This window comes from Ceratotherium simum, chromosome 2 (assembly GCF_057802395.1).
Source record: "Ceratotherium simum simum isolate JZ-2026a chromosome 2, ASM5780239v1, whole genome shotgun sequence".
In the NCBI taxonomy this organism is placed as follows: domain Eukaryota; kingdom Metazoa; phylum Chordata; class Mammalia; order Perissodactyla; family Rhinocerotidae; genus Ceratotherium; species Ceratotherium simum.
The window spans coordinates 20,732,945-20,757,881 of record NC_141901.1 but is presented as its reverse complement, the minus strand read 5'-3'; the positions used below and the strand labels follow the sequence as shown (position 1 = coordinate 20,757,881).

The 24,937-nt window shown below is 36.8% G+C and overlaps 1 protein-coding gene across 5 annotated transcripts in view; it reads right to left on the bottom strand.

Moving 5' to 3' along the window:
• The window catches only part of HMCN1 (hemicentin 1), a 465,592-nt gene that overhangs the window by 212,284 nt on the left and 228,371 nt on the right, over positions 1 to 24,937 (bottom strand). For 4 of the 5 annotated variants that reach the window (XM_087439017.1, XM_004424923.3, XM_087439001.1 and 1 more), the window contains exons 16-24: positions 18,494 to 18,688; positions 16,271 to 16,366; positions 14,899 to 15,026; positions 13,369 to 13,513; positions 10,013 to 10,125; positions 7,915 to 8,071; positions 7,145 to 7,313; positions 4,209 to 4,336; positions 2,431 to 2,703 (exon numbers count right to left, since the gene is read on the bottom strand). In XM_087439017.1, coding sequence (XP_087295143.1) covers positions 2,431 to 2,703; positions 4,209 to 4,336; positions 7,145 to 7,313; positions 7,915 to 8,071; positions 10,013 to 10,125; positions 13,369 to 13,513; positions 14,899 to 15,026; positions 16,271 to 16,366; positions 18,494 to 18,688 — 1,404 coding nt within the window. The remainder of the gene's footprint in view (positions 1 to 2,430; positions 2,704 to 4,208; positions 4,337 to 7,144; positions 7,314 to 7,914; positions 8,072 to 10,012; positions 10,126 to 13,368; positions 13,514 to 14,898; positions 15,027 to 16,270; positions 16,367 to 18,493; positions 18,689 to 24,937) is intronic. The other variant, XM_087439010.1, reaches the window with a different exon arrangement.

The window sequence follows — 24,937 nt, the reverse complement described above, 5'->3', positions numbered from 1 at the left end:
CTTTCCTGATTCTTCTTTTAAACATGACTCATATTGCTAGCTGCCAGACATTTCTACCTAGATGTGACCCACGGATCTAAAACTCAAAATGTCCCCTGCAAAATTCATTATTCCATGCTTCCTGCAATCCTGTTCTGTTTCCTTTATTCCCTCAGATAAGGCATTGTGCTCCCCCCAATGTTTCTTATGTCTTTTTCCCTTATTCCTGACCTCCACAGTCAATCACATGGTGCCATATGTTCACATATCTGTATCTTCCTCTCCATCCTTAAGATCACTGCTTATTTCAAACCCTGACTTTCTCTTGCCGGAACTTTTTCAGTAGGCTTTTTATTGGGGTCCTTTTCTCAAACACGTTCCCCTTTGGATTCATATTCTTCAGAGCCTTCATTATATTTTCTCTGAACCGCAAATCTCATCGTGGGGCTTCCGTGATTAACGTCATTACTTGTACTCATTTTGTCTGCAGGATAAAGTTTCACATCTGTTCTTTCTTCAGTGAACCCTATAGGTGCATCCAATCTCTCTGAGCGGCCTCACTATCCATTCATTTCATGAAGAAACGTGGGAGTCATTCTTGAGGCTCCGTCCCCTTCACCACCCATATCCAATCTGTCACCATTTCCTGATAGTTTCCTCTCCTAATTATGTTTTGAGTCCATTCCCTTCTTTCTCCCAGCCCAATTCCCATCATCTTTTGCCTGAGCCACTTCAATAGTCTCCAGCTGTTTCCCCTCACCTTCTCTAGCCAAAGCATTCTCTCCCCAGAGAGTGATCTTTTAAAACCCGAATCTGACATACCACTTCCCCAGAAATAACCCCTCTAAGTTTTCTCATGCACTTAGAATAAAGTCTAAACTCCTTAATCTGGGTTCCTAGATCTTGGATAATCTGGCCCATGATTGTGTGTCCAGCTTTATCACATGTCACTCAGCACTCAGCCTGGAACGCTGCCAGCTGTGCTTTGTCGATTGATTTATTGATTTACCCTAGTGTATCCAAAATATCACATTCCCTCCTCTTCGCATTCTATGTCCTTCTCCTGGAAAGTTCTCCCCAACCCACCGCACCCTTGCCTGTCAGCTAATATACTTCTACCCATTCTTCAAATCTCAGTTGGTATGTCTTTACCCCAAGGAATCCTTCTTTGATTTGTATTTCTGTTAAAACTCATATAGATACTTCTACCATTTCATGATGGCACTTAACCAGTTTGTAATTATGAGATTATTTATAAATGTCTATCTTTCCCATTCATCCATAAACATAAGCACTCAATAAAGTCTGCTGAGTAGATGAATGAACTGGACAAGCTCACCAACAGTGTCCTAGCCGTCCATCCAAAAAGGATAGCAGTAGGCTAAGTACAATACCTGCACATCTTTTCTTCTTGCCTTTGCACTGTATTCTCTCTGACAGGAATGCTCTTCCCCCTGATTACCACATGGCCAGTTCCTTCTAGTCAACAAGATCTCATTCGAAATATCACCTGACAATCTAATCTAAAGTAGCCAACTGCTGGGAGCACTACCCTACTCTAATTATCTCTGCACAGCACTTCTCACAATCTGTATTTCTTGTTTATTTGTTTGCTTACTTTCTGCCTGCTCACAGGAGAACAGCTCATGACAGCAGCTGCTTGCCTCTGTCACTACTTTCTCTTCACCATCTAGAACATGACAAACACCTGGCAGGAGCTCGATAAATATTTGTTGCTTGAAGGAATAAATATTGATCTTTAAACCCTCAAAACAAGGCCAACAGGGGCCGGCCTGGTGGCGCAAGCGGTTAAGTGCGCGCGCTCCGCTGCGGCGGCCCGGGGTTCGCTTGTTCGGATCCCGGGCGCGCACCGACGCACTGCTTGGCAGGCCATGCTGTGGCGGCGTCCCACATAAAGTGGAGGAGGATGGGCACAGATGTTAGCCCAGGGCCGTCTTCCTCAGCAAAAAAAGAGGAGGATTGGTGGATGTTAGCACAGGGCTGATCTCCTCACACAAAAAAAAAACAAAAACAAGGCCAACATCATTACAGGGAACAGTGGACCTAGATTTCCTATCGATCAATATTGAGTGCACCCGACCACTCTGAGGTGAACTCCTACTCCAACTCGCTCTGCCCACAATTTCTCCCAAACCAAAAATAGTGGGTGGGCACTTATCCAGGATTGTTTCCCTTATCTACATCATCCATGGCAACTTCATTTTCCAAAGTAAACATATAAAAATGGATGTAGGTTTAATAATAGTATGGTTTCATTTCTTTCTGGAATGGTTCTCCTTCTGAAGTTAACTAAAGAGTCATAAAAGTTACATAGAAATCTTCTGAAAGTGATCCAAAACTATCCAAGACTACATATTTTGTATAGACTCCAAGAGTTTCTCCCCACTTCTCACCTCCACCAAACATATATTTTCCTATGCCCCAAATCACCTTGGACATGTAGCGTTATCTCCGTTTCATCACTGCCTGCTATGTTAGTAGCAACACACGTGTATATGCCAGCATCTGACAGCATGGCTTGGTCGATGCTCAGCATTCCATCTGGATTGCTAATACGCTGCACTCCATCAACCAGCACGGCGCTTCTACCTTTAAACCAGATGATTACAGGAAGAGGCGTCCCTTGAGCGTTGCAGGGAAGGTCCACTCTTTGACCAACTTGGACTTTCATAAGTTTAGGGCCCCGCTGTATCTTTGGAGGAACTGGAAATAACAATTGAGTATTAATAATCCAATTTTTTTTTAACTCCTTCCTTGTCTCACTTTAAATGAGAGCTCCTTATAAAGAGGGAGCACGAGAAAGCTGAACAATCTCAGGATTTGGACCGAGATTTGGGCCACTTACTAGCTGTGTGATCTAGGACAAGTCAGTAAATTTCCTGAGGCCTCTTTCCTTAATAATGCAGGCAAAATAACCACTTCAATATCAGTACACTGCAAGGATTATGGGAAACAATAAATATAAAATGCCTCATTCCAAACTTGAAAAACAAGCATTTGAAAATGTCAGGTTTCCTTTAATTTATAAATAACTTCAGGTTTAAAACCCTCTTAAAAGGCAATCCAGATAGTTTCTATAATATAAGAGAGTGAAACAAAAAGCATTTCTCTCCATGTACTTAGTTTTTGTTCTCTTTGTGGAAGGGTTAGCCAGGCAGTAAGAAAAGTGTCTCATAAAAGCCTTTGCTAATTTCAGAGAAGAAAATCAAGATAAAATGTCTATTATTTCTCTTTATCTACCTTCCTTTAGAAATTTAAATGGGAAAATTTATCAAAACACTGGCCAGTTTTATGGGGTTCCACATACATGTATTATGCACTGTAGAATCAAGCTGACTCATAAGGATATAATTAGAATTTATGTACCTTACATCCCTAAAAAGCCCCATTCTTCTGTTTTTTTTTAACTTATTTAATCAATACTTTCTAAAGGTTGTCACAACAACCTTATAAGTTTGATAGTATTATTACTATAATTTTCTGAAAGAGAAAACTAAATATAAGAGAGGTTAGGTACCATGCCCAATGCCCTAGAGCTAGCAAATGACAGAACTCTCACCGATTTCAAATGCCATGCTCAATAGGACACTATTGCAGTGATTGATCTGAGAGTGAAATCAGGTCAACACTATCTGAAAAAATTTCTTCTGATATTTGAATACTCAGCACCTACATAATGCCTGGTTTAGAGTATGTACTCAATAAGCATGTGTTGAATGAATGAATGATTGGACAGACTACGGTCAATGGAGGGAATACAGCAATAACCAGAGAGCTTTAAAGTAGTTAAAGAATCCTAAGGAGCAGAACGTTTTCAGTTGCTGAGCTCTTTAAATGTTGAAAACGACCATTTAAACGCTATAAAATTCTTCTTTGAGAACTCACATTCACTTCTACAAAAAACTACCAGTCAAAACACATTTTTTTTTTTTACTATGTATCAACAATGGTCATTAGTGACTGTGGTCATCTAGTAAAATTGAGATCCAAAATTTTAATACTGTTCATTTGAGGAAAAAGGGGAAAGTTGTTTATAGATGGCAGATAAACTTTTCAGAGTAAATGAAAGAAAATCATAAGTCTCATGTTTTAGAAAATTTTTCTCTAATTACTCTGTATACAATTTGAGGATAAACTATCAAAGAAACCAAGATGACGAGTTTCTCTGTGATCAGCTCACAGATATACGCCTTCATTTCAAAACTCACCATGGACATTTAATTTAACAGACTGAGTCACGTTCCCAGCAATATTTGTGGCAGTGCAGAGATACATCCCACTATCTGAAACACGGGTCTCAGTGATCTTCATTGAACCAGAAGGGAGGAATGTGTGTCTAAAGGGAAGAAACGACATAGTAAGACCATAGAACATGAGAATTTAAATATCCCCTATGCAGCTGCACTTCAGTGTAAAATTACTACTCTGCAAGCAGTTTTTGAAACCATTTTCTCATGTATAATGTTATTTCTATATACCTTAAAAGTCAGGAATTTTCAATTATCTTGTGTATTTTGTAGATGTTCATCTAAATACAAAATCAGCTTTCTTTTACCTTTAAATCTAACCTAATGTCTGAAATCATCAAATAATTGTACATCTCTCTGCTTTACTAAGTTGCAGCTATACGAAGGAAATGTGTATTTTAATAAATTTTGAATATCTTTTGAATCTTTTATTGTTTTTTCTGTGGTGCCTCATTAAAAAATTTTGAGTATTAAAGGCGAAAGAAGGTAGATCTGTAATTGTCAAATATATATTGAATATGTTCCTCCTATAGAACAATAATATAGTTGGGTGAATGTGACCTACATATAAAAATGTTATTACATTAATTGTACTAAAATAGCTTTAAGGAAGAAGGGGTCAAATAGATCTACTTAATATTAAAATTTCTTATAAAGCTAAAACAAATCAAGTATGCTATTGGCCCAGAGATAGACAAATGGATACCTAGTTAAGGACAGAGATTCTCCCTAAAGAATTAAGCATATATGAAAACTCAACATGTAATACATAATATCAGAGGTGATATTACAAAAAGCAATGAAAGAACTGACTATTCAAAAATGGTATTGGGTAACTCGCTCTCCACATGGGAAAAAGAAATAAATATAATTAAAGCACTACCTAATTCTATACACAACATAAAAATTCAGATGGATTAAAGTCCAAAATGTGAAAATCAAAACGTAAAATATTGGAATCAAACACTGTAGGCTATGTTTATTATCTTCTTCATAAAGCACAAATCTTAAAAACAACAGAGTAATACATTGAGTTACATAAAAAATTTTAAATTCTGTACAACAAGACACCACACATAAATAAACTTAAAAGCCTTACAGTGGACTGAGAGAAGATATTTTCAACATACACAATAGACAAAGGATTGTTATTAAGAACAGAGATCAAATTTCTACATTCAACAAGAAAAAAACAAGTCATCAGAAAACTGTGCAGCAGGTTTAAAGAGGCAATTCACAGATAACACAAATGGCCAACAAGCAAGCGAAATCATTCTTGGCTCACTGGAAGTCAGTCACAGGAAAACTAAGATGGTTGTAACATTCCATTTCACACCCACCCGACAGGCAAAAATGTTTGAGTCAGTCAACACCATGTGTTGATTATAATGTGGAAAGGTACACCAATATTCTGTTGGTGAAAGAGTAAATCAGGACTGCCTCTTTCAAGAGCAATTTAGCAATGTCTACAAAGCTGAAAACAGCAATTCATTCTGAACAGAAATTGTAGGTCTAGGTACAGTTCCTAAAGAAACTCATGCATGTATATACAAAGAGACATATAAAAAGATATTCACTGAAAACCTTGTTTGTAAAACCAAGTTAGAAAAAGAAAAAGAAAATAGAAAGAAAGAGAAAACAAACAAGAACACAAATGTCCATAAATAGGGAAACATATAAATAAAAAGCAGACTATGTTTATGGTAGTTAAAATGAATAAACTAAATCTATATGTATAAAAATGGATAAATGTTCACTTAAAAGAAGCAATAGAATAAGAATATATAATATGTTACAATGGCAAATTGAAAACAGACACACGAAACAAAATTAAAAACACAGAAAACAATATTCTGTACTGTTTAAGGACGTATGTATAGTATAGGATGCACATCAAATGTTTGGCAGTGTTCATCCTTGGGAAGGGAGAAAATGAGATTGGGGAGGAGAACAATGAAACTTCAACTTTATCTGTAATATGGTATTTCTTTTATTCAAAAATATTCAAAGCAAATTTTTTTTTCAAAGAAACAGTAAAATGATATAAAGTGGCTCTTAATTGTTTATTTTTTTCCTCACTAGTGGTAGGGAAACTACACTAGGGTGAATTTACAGCTTCGTAATTATATATCAAGAAGTCAGACAATAGCTAGAGACTATAATTCTTATTCCACCAATAACTTTTGGCATGATATTGAGTTAAAATAGTAACTGCTACCATTTCTTAAGAACTAGAGACAAGAGATGTGGAATATACATTATCTTATATAATCCTTTCAGTTAAGTATTAGCCTATTTTATAAACAAGAAATCTGACATTCAGAGGGGCCCACTGAAAAAATTGCCAAAAGTTTCAGGCAAGATTTAAGTGGTGGAAATAAATTCAAACTCATACCCGCATGGCAAAAACCGTTGTGCCCTTAAAGGCTCTGACATTCTGCTTTCCCTGTCACTTAGCCTATCGAATATATTATTCTCAGTGGGCCTTTATCTGTATAAGGGTTTAATCAAGAAGATTCTTACGAAACCATCTAACGAAAGTCAAATCCTAGACGTTAGAGAAACTGTTGTGTTTTATTGCTCCTGTGGGATGAGTGGAATTCTTATGTGTAACACGCACTTTGTGCTAACACGGATCTGTGTACAAATATGCTCCATTTTAATAACTAACTTGTAAGATGCATCCATGGGAAATTATGTCCAAGCTGCGTCTTAGCATTTCTGATGTTAAAGAATGATTTAGAAGGTATATATATTTTATGTAGGCTCGGACGTACCTGTGAATTATCTCAAATTTAAAAGTTATTTTTTGAAACATTTGAAAACCTGAATAGGTACAACCATCTGTCTCAAGAGATTATGTTTTCATGTGCTGCCATTCATCCCAGATCGCCTACCTTGGAGAGAATGGCGAGATGAGCTGGGTTTCTCTGGCCCAGGTAATTAGGGGTGGGGGTGAGCTCTTCACTTCACATGGAAGTGTCACCTCTTCCCCGGCAAGGACGGAAATCGCAACAGGCTTATCCTGGGACAGTCCTCGTTGATCTCCAAACACTCTGGGCCTTACTAAAATAAACACGTTTGGAAGGGAAATAGTACATTGAAAACATTTAATTTACATTAAAATGTGGAATAATAATTTTCTTATAAAAAGATGCTGTTTATTTCAAAGTTTGGGGGCATATCTAAAACTGTCTACTAATACATTTATTGTGAGTGCTTAAAGGAAAATGACTGGCAAGCTTCCCTTTTTAGCTCTTCTGTCAGAACACAATGAAGAGGTCAGCGGAAACGCCCTTTGAGAGTCTACCATCCATAGAAGGAACCCCTCAAGGCAGAGCACTAATCAAGACAGGGCTGAGGCTTGACTTTGCTGGGAGTTTTAACTAAATGATGTTTCTGAAGCAGGTTGCGTGCAATAATCAGACTCCTCAAGGAAACACCATACAATTTTTTCCAAAAGGCTATACTATTACTCACTCTTTAAATCAGAATCTAAGTAGAGGAGATGTTGGTTGGCAGTAAAAATGCATTCTTGTAAAAAATATAAACTTAGGGGAGCTGTTCACTTTAGGGGTATAGGCCTCTGGTAACATTATTTGGGAGAGAAATGTGAGTTTTGGCACAGACAGGCAGCGTCAAAGAAAAACATTCCTCGGGGTCTCACCATAGACGGTCAGCTGCACTTTCCTTTTGGCGTAGCCAGCTGCGTTGGTGGCGGTGCAGACATACTCCCCACTCTCCTCACCCCCGGGTGACACCACGTACAGACTTCCATCAGTCCCTGTGGAAAACTTAGCACTGCTGGAAATCAGCTCGCCTTTCTGCAAAACACAACAAAGAGTGAAGTGTTTTTTAAGATAATAAAGGAGTGACTTAATGTCTGGAAGAGGAAGAGTGGAAGAAAAACATCTCCAAAGGGGAAAATACTAGATTAAAAAAAATGCTAACTCGAAGAAAGTTATTTGTAAGAAAAATTAAACAAATAAAGCATAGGCGACTTTTTACATACCAAACCATATCCCCTTCATTTCAGAGCTACTTAAAAATGGAAGAGATAATGGTAACAGTAATGGATGGGATGAGGGCTTATGCCAAGTCAGGCAATGTTTTGAGCACTTCACATGAATTAACTATTTTAATGCTCACAACAATCTTATGAGTAGGAACTACCACAACCCCCATTTTACAGACAAACGTATTAAAGCTTGGGAGTGATGTGGACTAACTTGCCCAAGGTCACAGGGTCAGTCAGTGGTACAGCTGGGCCTCGAACCCAGGCAGTTGGCTCTGGAGCCCAAACCCTTAATCTCTGTGCTTGATCATAGCACAAAGGCCATCCTGGAAAGATTTCATTTTTTATATTTTCCTAAAATGCATCAAACTTCTCCTCCGTAGCAGAGGAACCACTGTGTAGCTCGGGGATTAGCTTCACCATTGTACTTTTGTGTCCAGAACGCAGAAATCTTAATCTTTTTATTTAATTTACAGATGTCAATATCAACCTCTCTAGACTTCAGAGATTTTCAGATGTATAAAATCAGATGGTATGGAAAAATACTTTGGTTGTGGCACTAATTATACAAATGCCACATCTCATTATTATGCCATCATTTTATATTACTTATAGCTGCCGGATTTAAACTAATTTACAGAAAATATGCCATCTTGATTGCTGTTCAAAGATGGAAAGGACTTGCTCAGGAAATAGGTTTTTCTTCCCTGAAAGAATACAAGCAAAAGCCAGACAACTTCAAGACAGGGATGTAGAGGGGAATAAATGAGCTTGTCTATGTGTCTTATTTTGGCTTTCCGGAAGAGCAGAATCTGAGACAAGGAGTTAGGGCCTGGAAGTTTACTTGAGAAGTGACCCCAGAGGCTTCAGCAGGAGGGTGGGAGAGTGGGGCACAGAAGGAAGGAAAGCTAAGAAAGGGCTTCACTGCTCTGGTTTCCTCTGTGGCTGAGCTGATAAGCTTCAATGTGCTGGGGATCCTCCAAAAAACTAGGTAAATGCACCTCAGAAGGATTCTTCTGTTGGATGAGAAGCAGGGCATGTATATAGGTCACCTGCCTTCCACAGGAGTAAATGCCCATGCACTTCCTAGCTACCTGTTAGCAGCCTGAATGGCCTTCTAGAGCTTTGGAGAAAGCCCTGAGTCCAAAATCCAGAGAGGCACCTGCATGAAGTGCGACCCTGGCAGAGTCCATGGAGCTGTCCACCAGAGCTGCGCTGGAATCCAAAGGGCTGAGCAGATGTGGCATGGGGTAAGAAAGGATCTGCCACAACGTGTAAGGTGCTTAGAAAAGTCTCTGGCACAGAGAACGTGCTACGTTAGTGTTCACTGCTGTGTTGTTAATACTATTCAAGGGCCGGCCCGTGGCTTAGCAGTTAAGTGCGTGTGCTCCGCTGCTGGCGGCCCGGGTTCGGATCCCGGGTGCGCACCAACGCACTGCTTCTCCGGCCATGCTGAGGCCATATCCCACATGCAGCAACTAGAAGGATGTGCAGCTATGACATACAACTATCTACTGGGGCTTTGGGGGAAAAAATAAATAAAATTATTAAAAAAAAAATACTATTCAAGTATCAGGTAGGTGATGGCATTAAGGTCATTTTAGGGTCCCTTCCAAGTGGTATGACTGCCCCAGTTTTCCTTTTTATAAGGTTCTATGGTGCAGTCACAAGTTCCGTGTATAACTAAAAATATTCAAATACTCTAGTTATAACAGGTAACATTAACAAACACCACTAGAAGTGCATTTACCTTGGACCAGACGATAGATGGTTTGGGAATTCCACTTGCTTTGCATGGTAGAGTTACTGGAATGCCTTCAATTGTACTGAGTATCTGCTGCCCATGCTGAATGGTTGGCAGAACTGAAAAAGGAAGCAATATTCAGAATCTGAGCACCTGTTCTTCCATTTAGCCTCATATGTTTAAAGTTGGACATTTTCAGGATGTTCTGAATATTTGTAAAAACTAGCAGAGACTCAACATTTTCTGATGGAAATGTAGGGTAATTTGAAAGGAAGTGTAATAAACAAAGTAAACACAATAGTTATGATCTGAAGAATTTAATAAAAATTTAAAATCAGGTAGTAAATTATGTCTAATAAGTTGACTTTCCTAACAAAAATAAGAGAGGACTGAAGAAAATCCATTTTTTCCTGAAAACTCAAGATAGAACTACATCCTAAGAGTTTACACATTTACACAAGAGTTATATATATGTTTCATCACTATCCATTACCCATTAAGCTGCAGTAACCTGACCTAAGCCCACTTCCAGCGAAATGGACTGTTGAACCACTACACATTAAACATGCATCTATACGCAACAATCACTCAATGAGCTACTAAATTTAACCTATAAAAAAGAATTTGTTTTCTTTTTTTTATTTTTTAACTTACACAAAGTTAACTGTCTTCTTTTTTTTTTTTTATAATTTTTATTTATTTATTTTTTTTCCCCCAAAGCCTCAGTAGATAGTTGTATGTCACAGCCACACATCCTTCTAGTTGTTGTATGTGGGACGCCGCCTCAGCATGGCCAGAGAAGTGGTGCGTCGATGCGTGCCTGGGATCCGAACCCGGACCGCCAGCAGTGGAGCGCAAGCACTTAACCGCTAAGCCACGGGGCCGGCCCAAGAATTTGTTTTCTTAAAAGGACTTCAACAGTAAAACTTGAAAAGCCTTAAGAGTTTACATTTAAAAGACTAAAGTACAGGATTCTAAGTCAATATTTTTCACTAAGAAGAGTAACATACCTTTTGACTTTAGAAAGCAACTGAAGAATTAACATTATATGAGTAGAAACAAAAGGAAAAGGAAGACGGCTAATTATTCCATTCTGTGTATATCTCAATTAATCATAAACAACTTGCATACAAAAATTATCAATATCTAACGTTCTCAAAATAATGAATTTGATTAAAGAAGCTCCCATACAAGAAAGTTCCTAACACAGTGCAAGGACACAATAAAAGCCTAATATATACCAGGCATTTCCTTTCCTTCCGCTGGAAAGACGAGACTGGAACTGCTCCCTAGAGCTCAAACACTCACTGTGCCTCTTGCCTTTAAGTCAGATTTCTCTAGAATTATCACAGCTACCCTGGAGGAGAAGTTTGCCAGAACAAGAGATATCAGAGACCTCAGTGCAAAAACTTCCTTGGAAGTCTTAGATGGGCTTTGCTACATACTCATATTTTCCTAAGGCTGAACCTATTCTTTAGATAATTTTTTCTTAAAGAACTGGCAGCAAATTCCCAGCCCTCAGCAAGAATGTCAAGCTACTCTCTAAAGTAAGAAATGCCACTTAATTTCCAGAACCATCGTGGAATAGTCAACTTTCAACTACGCTGTCATTTTGTGGTAACACGGAATAAGCCATTTTCTTAAATGTATATTGAGTTGGATGGCCATAATGGAAAAGTGGCAAAGTTAGGCAACAGTTTTCAAATCTGATGACATTTGAGATTGGAAGAGCAGTTTCTTTCCAGGTTGTCAATCTACATAAATCAACATGACAATTAAATGGTTTGTCACTTTAATTTGCATTCATTAATTCATTCTTTTAAGAATTGGTTGAGAACCTTTATTGAGTATTCTTAAAAGTGGAGAGGCAGAGAGATGAAAGACCGGCAGTGCTAATTAACATAAATTCAGAGGTGTCCAGAAGCTGTGATGCTGCCTCTCATCCAACTCAAAGACAAATCTGTTGGCTAAATGGTTACTTGGTTTAGTTCATGTCGAATAGCTGGGTTGATTTTTTTTTTTTAATCTTATGGACTATATCAGTTACTCATTTTGGACTAAGATGAACGAAACAATGGTGTAAAACGACCTTTTAACTCTTAATTGTTAAAATTTGTTGCATCATGATAAACCACTTCGTTGGTTTATCTTTCTTCTCCTCACTCCTCTGATCTGGCAGACATCACAACTAGTCTTTCACCTAAGTGAAAATTTGCCTCAGAGTCCTTCTCAACACGATATTCTAGGCAGTTGCTAGAAGCCAAAGGGAGATGACATGAATGCATTTCTACACTAGATTCTCAAACCAGTCTATAAGCACTCTCCAGGAAATCTATGAATTGATCTTTAAAAATAGTTAAACACAACTGTATCCAATCTGGCATTATGCATTTACTCTTTTAGACTATAATTAATTTACTGTAACTTAGTATTTCTTCAAAATATTTCTTAGAGATTATCTCATGTGATGTTGGCAGAAATTGGTATACAAGATAGAGAGTGGTGGAAGAGGCTATTTACAATGAGAAGCAGATGTTAAAAAGATGATGGTCTTTTTAACAGAAAATGGTCTGCATCCACTGAAATTTCCAACAGACCAAGTAAAATTTGAAAATTACTGGATTCTCCAATTCATGTCCTAAAAAAAGACTGAATTAACTACCAAAAATAAAAGTTCTGTGCTACTTTCATCCCTGTACACAGAATTATTTTTTAATATCACACTTAAAAAAAGCAATGTTGCAAAGTCTGTAAACAAGATATACAAAAAAGTTATGACAATTTCTTAAACTATGAAGCTGTCATTTATTTATCAAGATGTAAAAAGTTAGTCATAAATGGAAAAAGATAGCTTCTGGATTTTCTTATTTATGACCTTTAAATTATTTAACACTCAAAACGATTGTCTGGAGCACGAGGTGGCCTTTAGAAAAGTTTAGGTCATTTCTAGCTAACACACAAAGGGGTCATTAGTAAGGACATGGTTGTTGCACAATCCACAAAGAAAAGGCAATTTGGATGGTACAATAAGTTCAGCTTGCCTGAAATTAAAATGTATTTTTAAACCTAACTCTTTGAGAGCTGAGCTCACTTTTATCAATTAAGAAACCACTTACAAAAGCCCTTGGCCAGACTTAGCTGGTGACTCCCAATAATGTCTTTTTGTGTATGTAGGAAAGGGAAATCTGGAAACAGCCTTAACAATGTAAATATTGTTCAAGACATAAGGCTTTTTTGTTAAGAATAACAATTAGGAAAGATATCCACTTCTTTTAACTAGAGGGACAGAGTTATTTGATTTAAAGATATGAACCCAACTTTGACCGCGGTTTAGAAAGAATTACAACGGGTATGTCTCTTACCATGCACGTCCACAGTGGTTGTTTTGTTAATGGTTCCAGCAACATTACTGGCCACACAAGTATATTCACCTCCATCCTGAAGGCGAACTCTTTCAATATGAAGACTCCCATCACTGCGTACAGTGATATAAGGATTGTGGACCAACTTAAAGAAAAAAAATTCATTTTTAATTAAAAAGACAATCTTGCCTAAGCCAAAACCAGATCTGCTTTTTCTCCAACTGGGTTATTAAATGTCTTATAAAATATTTTAACACCCTTAATTGAAAAATGATGAGCATAAATTGTTACCAAGAATAGTATCAATTTTATGTCATCCTGATATACCACCAAAAATTACACCTACTAACATCTGTCAGAGTTATGCACATGTTGGAAAAGGGAAAGAAATAGAAATACCACTTGTTTCACGTTTCTGTAATTTTTGTTATCACTCAGGACCCAAATTTCCCTAGTAATTTCTACTTTTGGCATAATTTGTCTTTTTCCAAGAAGACCTTATTACTACTTGCAAGCCATTTTATATTTTTATTTTGGCAAATAGGCACTCATTCAAGCTGAGAGAATGTGACTTAATCTCAACATCCACCCTTTTCAGTGACAGATGCAAATATCACAGGACAACGTATGATACACGAACTGCGTCAGAGAAGGCTGGCAATATTTTTTGTTAAAAATGATTACCTCTAACTCTGTGCCATTTATGCATTTTGTTCAGTCACGGGATACCTGAGGGCCCAAACAGTATCATCCTATGCTATAAGGGCATTTATTATTGAGTGAGGTGTACTAATTTTTCTCAAGTTTTTAGGCATATATGAACCTTACATCTTATTCCATGGAGTCAATTCACATCTAATTGGTAGCTCAAGAAGAAGGTGAGTTTAACTACTCTGGAAAATGGAAGGAAAAATGCTCTGAACCAGATGAAAATTTAATGCCATAGAGAGCATGTTTGCAGAAAAATTCCATAGAATTGTGGAAATTTTTCACATCCTTTCATAATCAAAATTTATACACTAGAAAGCCATGACACAAAATAGATCCATATTTTTAAATAGTTCATTTTAATGTTTGAAGTTAATGATAAAGATTCATATATAAAATAGATCCATATTTTTAAATAGTTCATTTTAATGTTTGAAGTTAATGATAAAGATTCACATATAAAATAGAAAAACTTTATCAGAATATTAACATTTCATTATGTCCTGCAAAGTATATAAAAATATTTAAATGCTATGAAAATAACTTCATACTTGCTTCAGTTTTTACATATTCTGAAGGGTTTATTAGTTACATTGAATTTAATGCAAAATTATAAAAATTACACCATTGACTATTTCTCCATCTTATTAATTCTAAAATAATATGAACTACGTAAACACATTAATACCGAAGAAAAGTTTTGGTACAGTTACAAAATATATTTTTGTATGTTTATTAAACTGAAATTTCAATGGTTGGAATGCATTGCCTTTTACTCAAGAAAATTAGGAATGCGAATGCATGGCTTTAAAAGGTTCTTACCATGGCTGAATTTTTAATCCATCGGCGTTCTGGAATGGGATTTCCAGCCAATAAAGCACATGGCAAAGTAAGCTGCTGTCCTTCAATTACACTGGTCACTGAAGGGCTGATTCCAAGGAGTGGAGCAACTACATCAGGGAGAGCACAGGGACTATCAACTCTATTCCACCCAAAAGGAAGGCGAATTCTTTTATAGGCCAAGATGACTACTAACTGTGCTATAAAACATTGAGATTTTAGGAATAAATTTTTAAATGTAAATCAGTATGAATTGGAAGGTAGAGATAAAGGACCCTTCTAAGCAGAGGGAATGGCAAGAGAACAGGTGATAGCATTGAAGTAGAGAAAGTAAAAAAGAAGAAGTCTATGGCACGGAAAGCCAGAAATGTCAAGGCAAGAAATTTGCAATGCATTCAACCGACAAATGGAGAGTGACTGAATGCATTTATAAATAGAAAAGTGGAATCATCAGAACCATTTTCAGGAAATATTAATCTGAAAACTGTGAATAGGAAGGGAAAAACTGGAAGGGATGGATCAGTGAGAAGGCTGTCACAACAGCTCAAGCAAATAAAATGAGGTGGACTCCTAGACAGAATGGTAAGGAAGTATTGTAAAGATGTTCTTTTCTAGAAATCAATGAATAAATTTAACATAAATCAAAGCAAAATCCCCAAGACAGTCTACTTGGAAAATTTAAGTACATGTAGATGAAGAAAGGGAGATATGTAAAGAAAATTTTATAGAAGTGTATTAATGAGAAACATGCACTGACAGATTTAAAAATCACAATAAATGCTATAATAATTTAAATAATGTAGCACTAGTAGCATAAATAGGGTTCCAAGGAATAGATATAGGACTATAAATTTAGCATGTGACCAAATGGGTATTTTAATCAGTGGGAAGAGAATATTCGATAAAAGATATTGAAACAAACATCTTACCACTTGGAAATAAGCGATATTATATTCTTACCTCATATCATACATAAAAATAATTCCATGAGGACTAAAATGATAAATGTAAAAAAAGTAACCAGAAAGGAACTCCACCACTCTAGTGTGTGTGTGTGTGTGTGTGTGTGTGTGTGTGTGTGTGTGTGTTCATATTTAGATTTAAATCAATTTATTTAAATTGACTTCCATTTCTTCAAATGGAAGATAAGGATCTTGGAGCAGAGGATCTCGAATGTTATTTCCAGTTCTAACATCCTACGAAATATGAAATAGTGTGGGGGGAGGGAAGGCTAACCTAGTAATCAGATATTTACCTGGTTTTAAAAAAAGAAGTGGCACAGGCAAGAGATGATGTAGTAAAAGAAGTCTGATGATTCTGAAGAGTGTGGTGTCTAAGCATTAATTGATCTTACCAAGTCCTGTCACTGTTACTGTTGCCTGGGACTGGATTTTCCCAAACTGGTTTTCAGCTTCACAAATATAGGTTCCTTTATCACTTGCCCATAAGTCTAAAAAGAAGAGACCATTTATTTATTCAATACCATCCATGGAGCATTCACTATGTGCCACGCACAGTGCTGAGATCTGTGGGTGGAACACACGGTACTGCCTTCTGATGTTCCCATTCTAGGGGAGGAGACACACATAAAAACCAACAATCATACCACAGTGTGATAAATGCAATAATATGAGTTGCAAACAATGAGCTGTGGGAGCACAGAGACAGGAGTGACTCATGGCATGTAGAAGAGTTAGAGAAGGAGTCACACAGGAGGTACTATCTGAGCTGTACCTTAAACAGCAGGAAGAATAGAGGAAGGGCAGTCCAAACCCAGGCTGCAAAGGCAAAAGCATGACTTTAAAAATAATGGTCTTTTCAAAGAATAGAAATCTGCACCACCAATGGATGCTTCACCACCACCCTGGGGGCATTCTGGAGGTTTGCAGGGGAGATTTTTTTAGTTGGCTCAATGATTGGGGGAGTCTATTGGCATTTAGAGACCAAAGACTAGGGAGGTGATGCATGGGGCAGATTCATGAAAAAAAACAATTATCCCAAGTCCAGCAAGACTTTTGAAGACCCCACTGGAAATTCATGGATTTGATGACTTTGCTTACAACTATATGAGCCTACAACCTAATTCTGTTTAAGTGGAAGAAAGAATTGTAGCTAGAAGTGCCCACCACGTTAGAAAATCACTTCACTAGCTTGGAGTTTTTGAGTCATCCATTCCATTCTCCTGTATCAGTCTACATTTGAGCTGTCAAATTCATGGTGATGTACATAAACGTGTAGGCATATTGTGTAGACATTGCCAGAGTATCTACCTATTGAAATGCATATTATTTTCATAAAAATTACTTTCCTTTGTACTACATTTTGGATATTAAAATAATTTTTATTATGTAGGTAGATCAAACATACAGACTTTTTCAGGATAATAAAAAAGATATTACAAAATATTTTTAATTAAAGAGGGTGTGAGGTGCATTAGGATGAGGACGACTTGGTTACATGTTGTGTGGATACAGTCAGGAGACCGAAGCTGAAGAGGTAGCCTGGTGCCTTACAAAGAGTGTGCTTTTGTCTTGTGAGCAATGGGGGAGGCAAGAGATTTTAAATAGGGAAATAACTGTCATCTTTGCAAATATTTTAACTAAAATAAGCAGAGTTTAATCTATTGATAAGATTTTGACAGGGAAAAATGTGGCTTTCTATTATGAATAGTTCCATACTAGCTCAGATAAAGAGCAGTGACAAAGTTCCCACTCCTCTGTTAACCATATGCACATAACCGCAGAATTGCACCTGGTCAAATCAGGCAGTGTCCACTCTCAACAACAGCCAACAGTCATTTGCAAAGGAAAATTCAGCAAATCACCTGGTTAACAAGTCATACATTACTTCTAACCAAGATATTTTTCATATTATCAACTCTTGGACTAATTTGTATAGAAATACAAAATACTACTGAGAACTAAGTCTCTAATCACTAGTTTCCTTTGAGATGATTTAATTGGGCAACCATTAGTCAATACATTGCCCTCTTTCATTCTTCCTTTTCTTTCATCTTCTCTAATTGATTTGTTTCCAGGTCTAAGCAAAAGCCAGTCCTGGTGGTCCAATGGTTAAGATTTTGCGCTTTTACCACCACACCACCCATCTGTCAGTTGTCATACTGTGGCGGCTGCATGTTGCTGTGATGCTGAAAGCTATGCCACTGGGATTTCAAATACCAGCAGGGTCTCCCATGGTGGAGGGTTTTTAGCAGAGCTTCCAGATTAGACAGACTAGGAAGAAGGACCTGGCCACCCACTTCCAAAAAAATTTAAGAACAGCAGCAGAGCATTGTCTAATATTGTGTTGGAAGGTGAGAGTGACAGGATGGCACAAAAAGATAGGGTAGGGTTCCCTCACCACTAGGAGTTGGAATCAACTCAACAGCGCTAACAACAAAGGACAATTCCCAAATATAAGGATTCAATACTATTTTAAAGTGAAATGCAACAAACACAAAAATGTGTTGGCAAGGAAGATTAATTCATTATTTTAAACAAAGCAATATCTATGTATAAAACATGAATGTATAATATATATGTACATACTTGGATAAAATATATCTCCTTTAACCTACTTGAAATAAAGAGAGCTCCTGTTCTTAGTTGGCTGATGGAACTCACTGAAAAGGGTCTTGAGAAGATCGGCATGTTGTCTGATCTTTGCCATTTAATCTTTGGTTCTGGATAACCCTGGACATAGCAAGGTAATGTCACATTTGAGCCAATTTCCACAGACACATCAGCAGGTTCTTGTATGAAAACTGGAGGTGCTGGATGATATTTAAAAAAAAAAAAAAAAAAAAAGGTCATTGGGATAGTATACACGCACATTAAGTATAAACTTAATCATTAAGCTGTCAACAGATTGAATTTGAATCAAATCATTGTTTATGTAATATTATAAATTTACCCTTTAAGTATTCCTGGCTACTAATGAAATAGCAGATATTTCCTTTTTGCTTTACAAATGAATAGGGGCACAAAAAAGTTCAACTGTTTCCTTAAAGTGATAAATGATGAAAAGAGTGAGAATTTAAATCAAGATTACCTTAAACAAAGAGAATCTTTCATTTCAGAAATTTGTTTTTAATTTTAGTTTATACCATACTGCTCAAATCTTTAAACTCCCTTACAAATAAGTTTGCCCTGTAATGAAATATTTTTGACACTTTCAAAACTTACTCCTTTTGGTCAAATTTTTAAATGAACTTAATTTATACTAGAGTTCATTCTTCAATAGATCATTGTATAACAAGCTAACAGTATTTAATCTTAAACTGTATCCTTGTTGTACACCACACTTCTGCTTCTCAATATCTTTCATACTTTTTTCACATTTTTGAGTTAAAGAAATTTTAGTTTGAGAATCAAAAATACAAATTAAAGTAACAGAATAAAGTAGCTGATAAAGGGAGACTAGTGAGTGCTTAATATCATAGAGTTAAGAGATGATTCAGAAATTATAAAATTATAGATAAGAAGGCTACAGTTATCCACATAACTCAGGTAACCACAGAAACCAGGAGGAAGAATTAGAAATATGTCAGAGGCACACCTTGGAAAACATCAGAATACAATATAAGGAGGATGCTGTCAGCAAGCCCAAATAGATGAGGCTCTCAATATGTCCCCCAGAACTTATGAGTAATGATGTTTGAGGCATCAGGCAAGGACAAAAATATAGGATACTACTGGAGGTAATTCATGAAGCCTGTTCACGGAGGACTTTAAGAGGAGGTACCCTTGGAGGTTTCCTTGATAACGTCAAGGTTAAATATTGGTTAGGAATTACAATAACTATCATTTACAGAACCAGGGAATGTGTTGAGTGCTCTCCATTAATTATCTCATTTTATCCTCACAGTATTCCTATAAGGTAGATACTATTATTACCCCAATTTTATACATGAAGAAACTGTGACAGAGATGGTTAGTTTGCTAAGAGTGACATGGAGTTGAGGAGTAGAGCTAGGATTGAAAACCAGGTCAATCTGACTCCAGAGTCACAGTTCTTTGTCATTCTATCAGCTTTCTCTTTTCTATGGTTTCTTACAACTGCCCATAGTCAAGCTGTTTAGTAGGCTAATAAAAATGGGTGTGGAAATCACTTCCTTCCTTCTCAATGGGAATTCTGGGACTCGAATGTACAGTTGTCTCCCGAGCAGCATTAGTGCTTTATTAGTGTGGGTTAAAGGGCTGCCTCTAACTTTGCAGCCTCATCTCCCATGATTTCCCTACACAGATCCTAGCCTCTGGCCACTCAGAACTCCTCACTCTTCTCCAAACAAGGATTGACCTTTCTCATATTGGTACCTTTGTTACTGCCATCCCTTTCAAATGCAGCGCCTGCTGTTGATCTCTGGCTTGGAAATATTGACAATTCTTTACTCCAGTTCAAAATGTCCCTCCTCAATGCCATCTCTTACTATCCCAAATGGATATGATTTCTTCCCTGTCCGAGGTTTCAGAGAACTCACTCTGTGCCATTCTCACAGCAATGGCCACATTCAGCCTTGTATTAGACTATATGCTTGATTTTCCCTAGAGAGTTTATGTTTGCAACCATATTTTATTTTTTATAGCAACTAACATGGTATTTTGTGCATTACACATGGCTGCTAAATATTTGCGAATGATTGAATCAATATTAAAACACTTCAACAATAATCTAGTGTGTGTGTGTTTGTGTGTGCATGTAAATGTATATGATGATAACAACTTTGACCCAGTGCATTTGAACTTGCCCTTTTGAAGAAAACATGGCAATTTCAGAAGCCCCATTGTCTGTTTATCGAACCTAAATAAAATAAAGTTAAATACCACAATTGAACACTATGTTTTTAAAAAGAAGTAGTGTATCTGTGTTTACATTTCTCTTAATCCATCTATATGGGAATTCGATTTAAAAAATAATAGGCAAAATAAACATATTTTAAAAAATAGTTTATAAAGTAGCTCATTGTTTGCTTATCCCAGGTGTATAAGGTCTAGTTACTTTTCTCTGGAGTGATAGTAGTCATTTATTCTAGAGGCAGTTGCTTTTCCGAGAAATAGAGGTTAAATATAAAAGTCTCAGGATGCGTTAGGCTCAGAGTGTGGGCAGGTCAATGTAGACAGGGGGCAGAAAATAAATTCCAGAAGAGCAAAACAATATGCAGAAGCCTGGGATCAACCAAGTATTGGAGAGGAAACCAAGCTTACTGACACAAGAGAACATAGCCATCAGTGAAAATGGAGACAAATAAGAATTTTCAGAACTAAGAAAGCCAAGAACAAACTGTAATAAAAAAGGATAAGCAAATCTCAAGTTGTACTCATAAAACTCAATTAAGATGGGAGAAGTCATCTGTGGTGAAGAAGCTTTGGGAACAGAGTCAGGCACAAGACAAGCACGAGGTTAGGGAATACACATACCAGTACCAGAAAACAAGGCAAATGAAAGTACCAGTCACTAGGTAAGTAGCCAAGACAGCATCCATGACAAGCAAATCTCAAAAATGAAGCAACTCCTAACTCAGGCCAAGAAGTCTTTTAAATACTTCCTAGTCCTGAGTGTGGCCAACTTGGACTCCAAGTGAATTACACTGGGTGGATGGTAAACAGATTAACGAGACTAGGGAGAAATGGAGCAGCAGGGATTGTAGCACAAGACACAGGCCTTGTACAGAGGAGGCTGTGTTGCTTAGAGAAGTTACAGTCCACTAGGTGGTTTCAAATGGCGGTTCCACTATTTCTCAGTCTATAAACTTGGAAAATTACTTTACCTCCCCTGGTCTAAATCTCCCCATGAACTAAAGGGAGATAACATTTCTTAACTCACATTGTTAAAAGAGAGAATCTTTATTAATCAGTTAGCATGTAGTAATGACCCAAATATTAACTATCGTTGATCATAAATATTGTAGAGTTAACTTACTAAATCTTAGTTCTGGAGTTTAATATATCTATTATTAATTTCAATTTTGGCTTAGGCACATAGTCTGTCAGGATTATGCTTGGTCCTCTGTGATCTCTTAAATATTTGTGTGTAAGCACCTTAAGAGTTGCACAAGGTTAATGCATGGTATAGCTCTGTTGTCACAGCCAGATATGGCTGTGAGCATACATTATTTTGAAAATATGTGTTACAAACAGATTAACCATCTTGCTCTAAAACCTATTCCATAAAACTATCCAAGTTCCTTTAGTGTTAATTAAGTATATCTCCACTATGGCAACTCTTGCATTATATTAGTCCAACAGAGATTTTCTTTCCTAAAATAGTTGAACACACTGTTTTGGTTCTACCAAACCACAAAACATGAAACCACAGTCTAAGACTCAAACCCTGTGTGGTGTGGAATGCTGCAAATAAAATCGCTGCCAGGCCAAGTTTTTGTTTGATGTAGCCAATCTTCTTTTCTTCCAAATGACTTCACAATTCACTACCTCTTTTAAAAAAGGATGAAAAGCATTGGTAACTTTCTCTGGTAACCTGAAATGTCCATAACTTAAAGCCATGATAATGAGAAGGACAATAGGAAAAAAGAGACTCATTACAAGAAGATGGAACTCAAAATTAATATTAAACAGCCTTTTTATTATTATTTTTTGATCTAGTATTGCTGATGTGAAGTAATAGGGCCAAAAAAACAATCTGAAAGCCCAAATAGTTACGTGATATGGATAAAAGCATGTTTATATTCTTAAGTCATAAGCTACTTAAATTTATGCCCAATAATTGTGGAACTCAAGTAAATAATTTTATGCACTACTAATAGTGGTACTTAACTTGTCTCAAGCCCTTTGTTAAAAAAATCAAGTTGAAACAGTGACTTTCATATTAAAAGCTCAATGCTTAAGATTAAATATTATGCCACAATTATATATGCATTTATATATTATTTTTCAAGACTCAAAGAATCAAAATGACCACTTAATTTGTGAAGTTAATATTCATCTATTTGCTTTATGTTCCGTTAAGCAGCTTCAGAAGAACACCTATAACCAGAAGAACACCTATAACCACTGACATGCTGAATGCACACGGGTGACAATGTCTCATTTCATCTTTAAAACCAACCTATAGGGTAGGTACTATTAAAAGTCAAGCAGGAAACCCAGTCTCTCTCCAGAGCCCGTTCTCTTAACCATTATATAAATTCTCGGGAACATTTAGGATTTTTGTTTATTTGCTTTTAAACCTAACAGTGATAACCACAACCATCACCGCAATTGTGATTTGCATGGTTCTTGGCAGTTACATCCTATATCTGCCAGAATATGTAACAACAGTTTTATGTGGACAGACAAGGTCTATATAAACTTTGTAAGCTATAATGATCAGGACTCTAATGGTGAATGAGAAAACAGTAAAGGCATAACAGAAACATGAATGGCGCTGACTTTAATACTAAGTTATTTGGCAATTGTTAACAATGATCAAGGTTACAGTAAACAAACAATTGAGCTTACGTTAATGGTTCCATCAGGATAATTACTGGAATAAAAACTGAGAAAGCCACTGTTTTAGAAAGGATCACAGAGAGCAAAGATATTGAATATGAGTCAAGATAAAACAAAACTCAGTTCAAGGAATGAAGGATAAATACAAAACATTTGTTAGGATGTTTCCTAATCCAGTGGAAGTCAGTCCAGCTCACACAGCCCTAACCCTTCTATGGTTTATCATGAGGCAGAAAAGAGAACCTAGAAAGTCCAGAAGCCAAAAAGATTATCAAGAAGGCAGTAAGTAAGCAAAGAAGCAAGTGTAAGAGATTCAGATTTTCTATAATCTGGAAGCAGGGTGACGGTGTCATTCTCTTTTTGCTAGGAACAATTTCCTTCTTCCTCTGGAGCCAGACAACTCTAAAAGATTGTTGGGTAAATATAAAATATCTGTGCAGGAAAGAGGGAGAAGCAGAACTAGAAAATGTTGAGAAGTGAAATGTATTTTGTACATTTCTTGAAACAAGAATTCTGTATCTGGTGACCATCCTCATTGGGGCTTTACATTTCTACGAGCATTATTTGTGTTGTGCACTCTGCTGGTAGATTCAGATCCCTCCACCCAGTGATCCCAGTCTCATTTCCAAGGCAGTGCTCTTAATAACCACAGAGTTTAGTCATGGTTCAAACACATCATGCTGTGCCCTAGACAGACTCTACAGTGGTCTTTGTGAGCATTTCTAGGTTTGCTGATTCTATACCAAGGTCATAATCACCAAGAATGCAGAGTATTTACCAGACAGCCCGGGAGCAAGGGGATCAAAAAAGATCCCAGGAGGAAAAAATTTAGTTTATATGAAACAAAATATTAAGCTGAGAGGGCCATGATTTTCATTTAAAGAATTAAGATAGTAGAACTAAAACATTTTGTGTTACTTTATTATAAAAAAAAAATGCATTTTACTTATAGTTCCTAACTTTCATTAAAAAAAAAAAAACAGCTTTGGCATGAAAATCCTCAGATATAAATGAAAATATCATGTAATGAAATGTCATATTTTACAAGTTTAAGTGATGCAAATGTTTGAATTATCTGTTAAAATTAAGCTGCCAGGTTCTTTTTCATACAAAGCAAGCTCTGTTTTATTTCACGTGTTACCACACTGTTTAGAATTTATTTTTCATCAAGAAACATGAGATGGAGAGACAAAGAAGGAGAGAGGACCAAACTTGTTGAGTAATCCGACTATAGTTGTCATGTACATGCTGTATCCTTCACATTGTGATTGACATTTATTTGTGCTTAGTTCTTTATTTTATACACTGAGAAGTCTCTCCTAGTGAATTTAAAAAAAAAAAAAAAAAGGAAAAGCACAGTCTGCTACCTTTGCTGTCATCAACATCTCCAAATTATGGTCTAGGGCCAAAGTCTAGTTTCTGGCCTCCAGATGTTAACACTTAGGAATTTGGTGTCAGAATGGATGACACCTGATAGGAAAATGTTTGGCAATAGATGACATACCAGTGAAGCCTAGAGTCTGTGAAGTCAGGGATCCTGGCTTCCAATATCCAGGCTCTGCCCCTCCATAGCT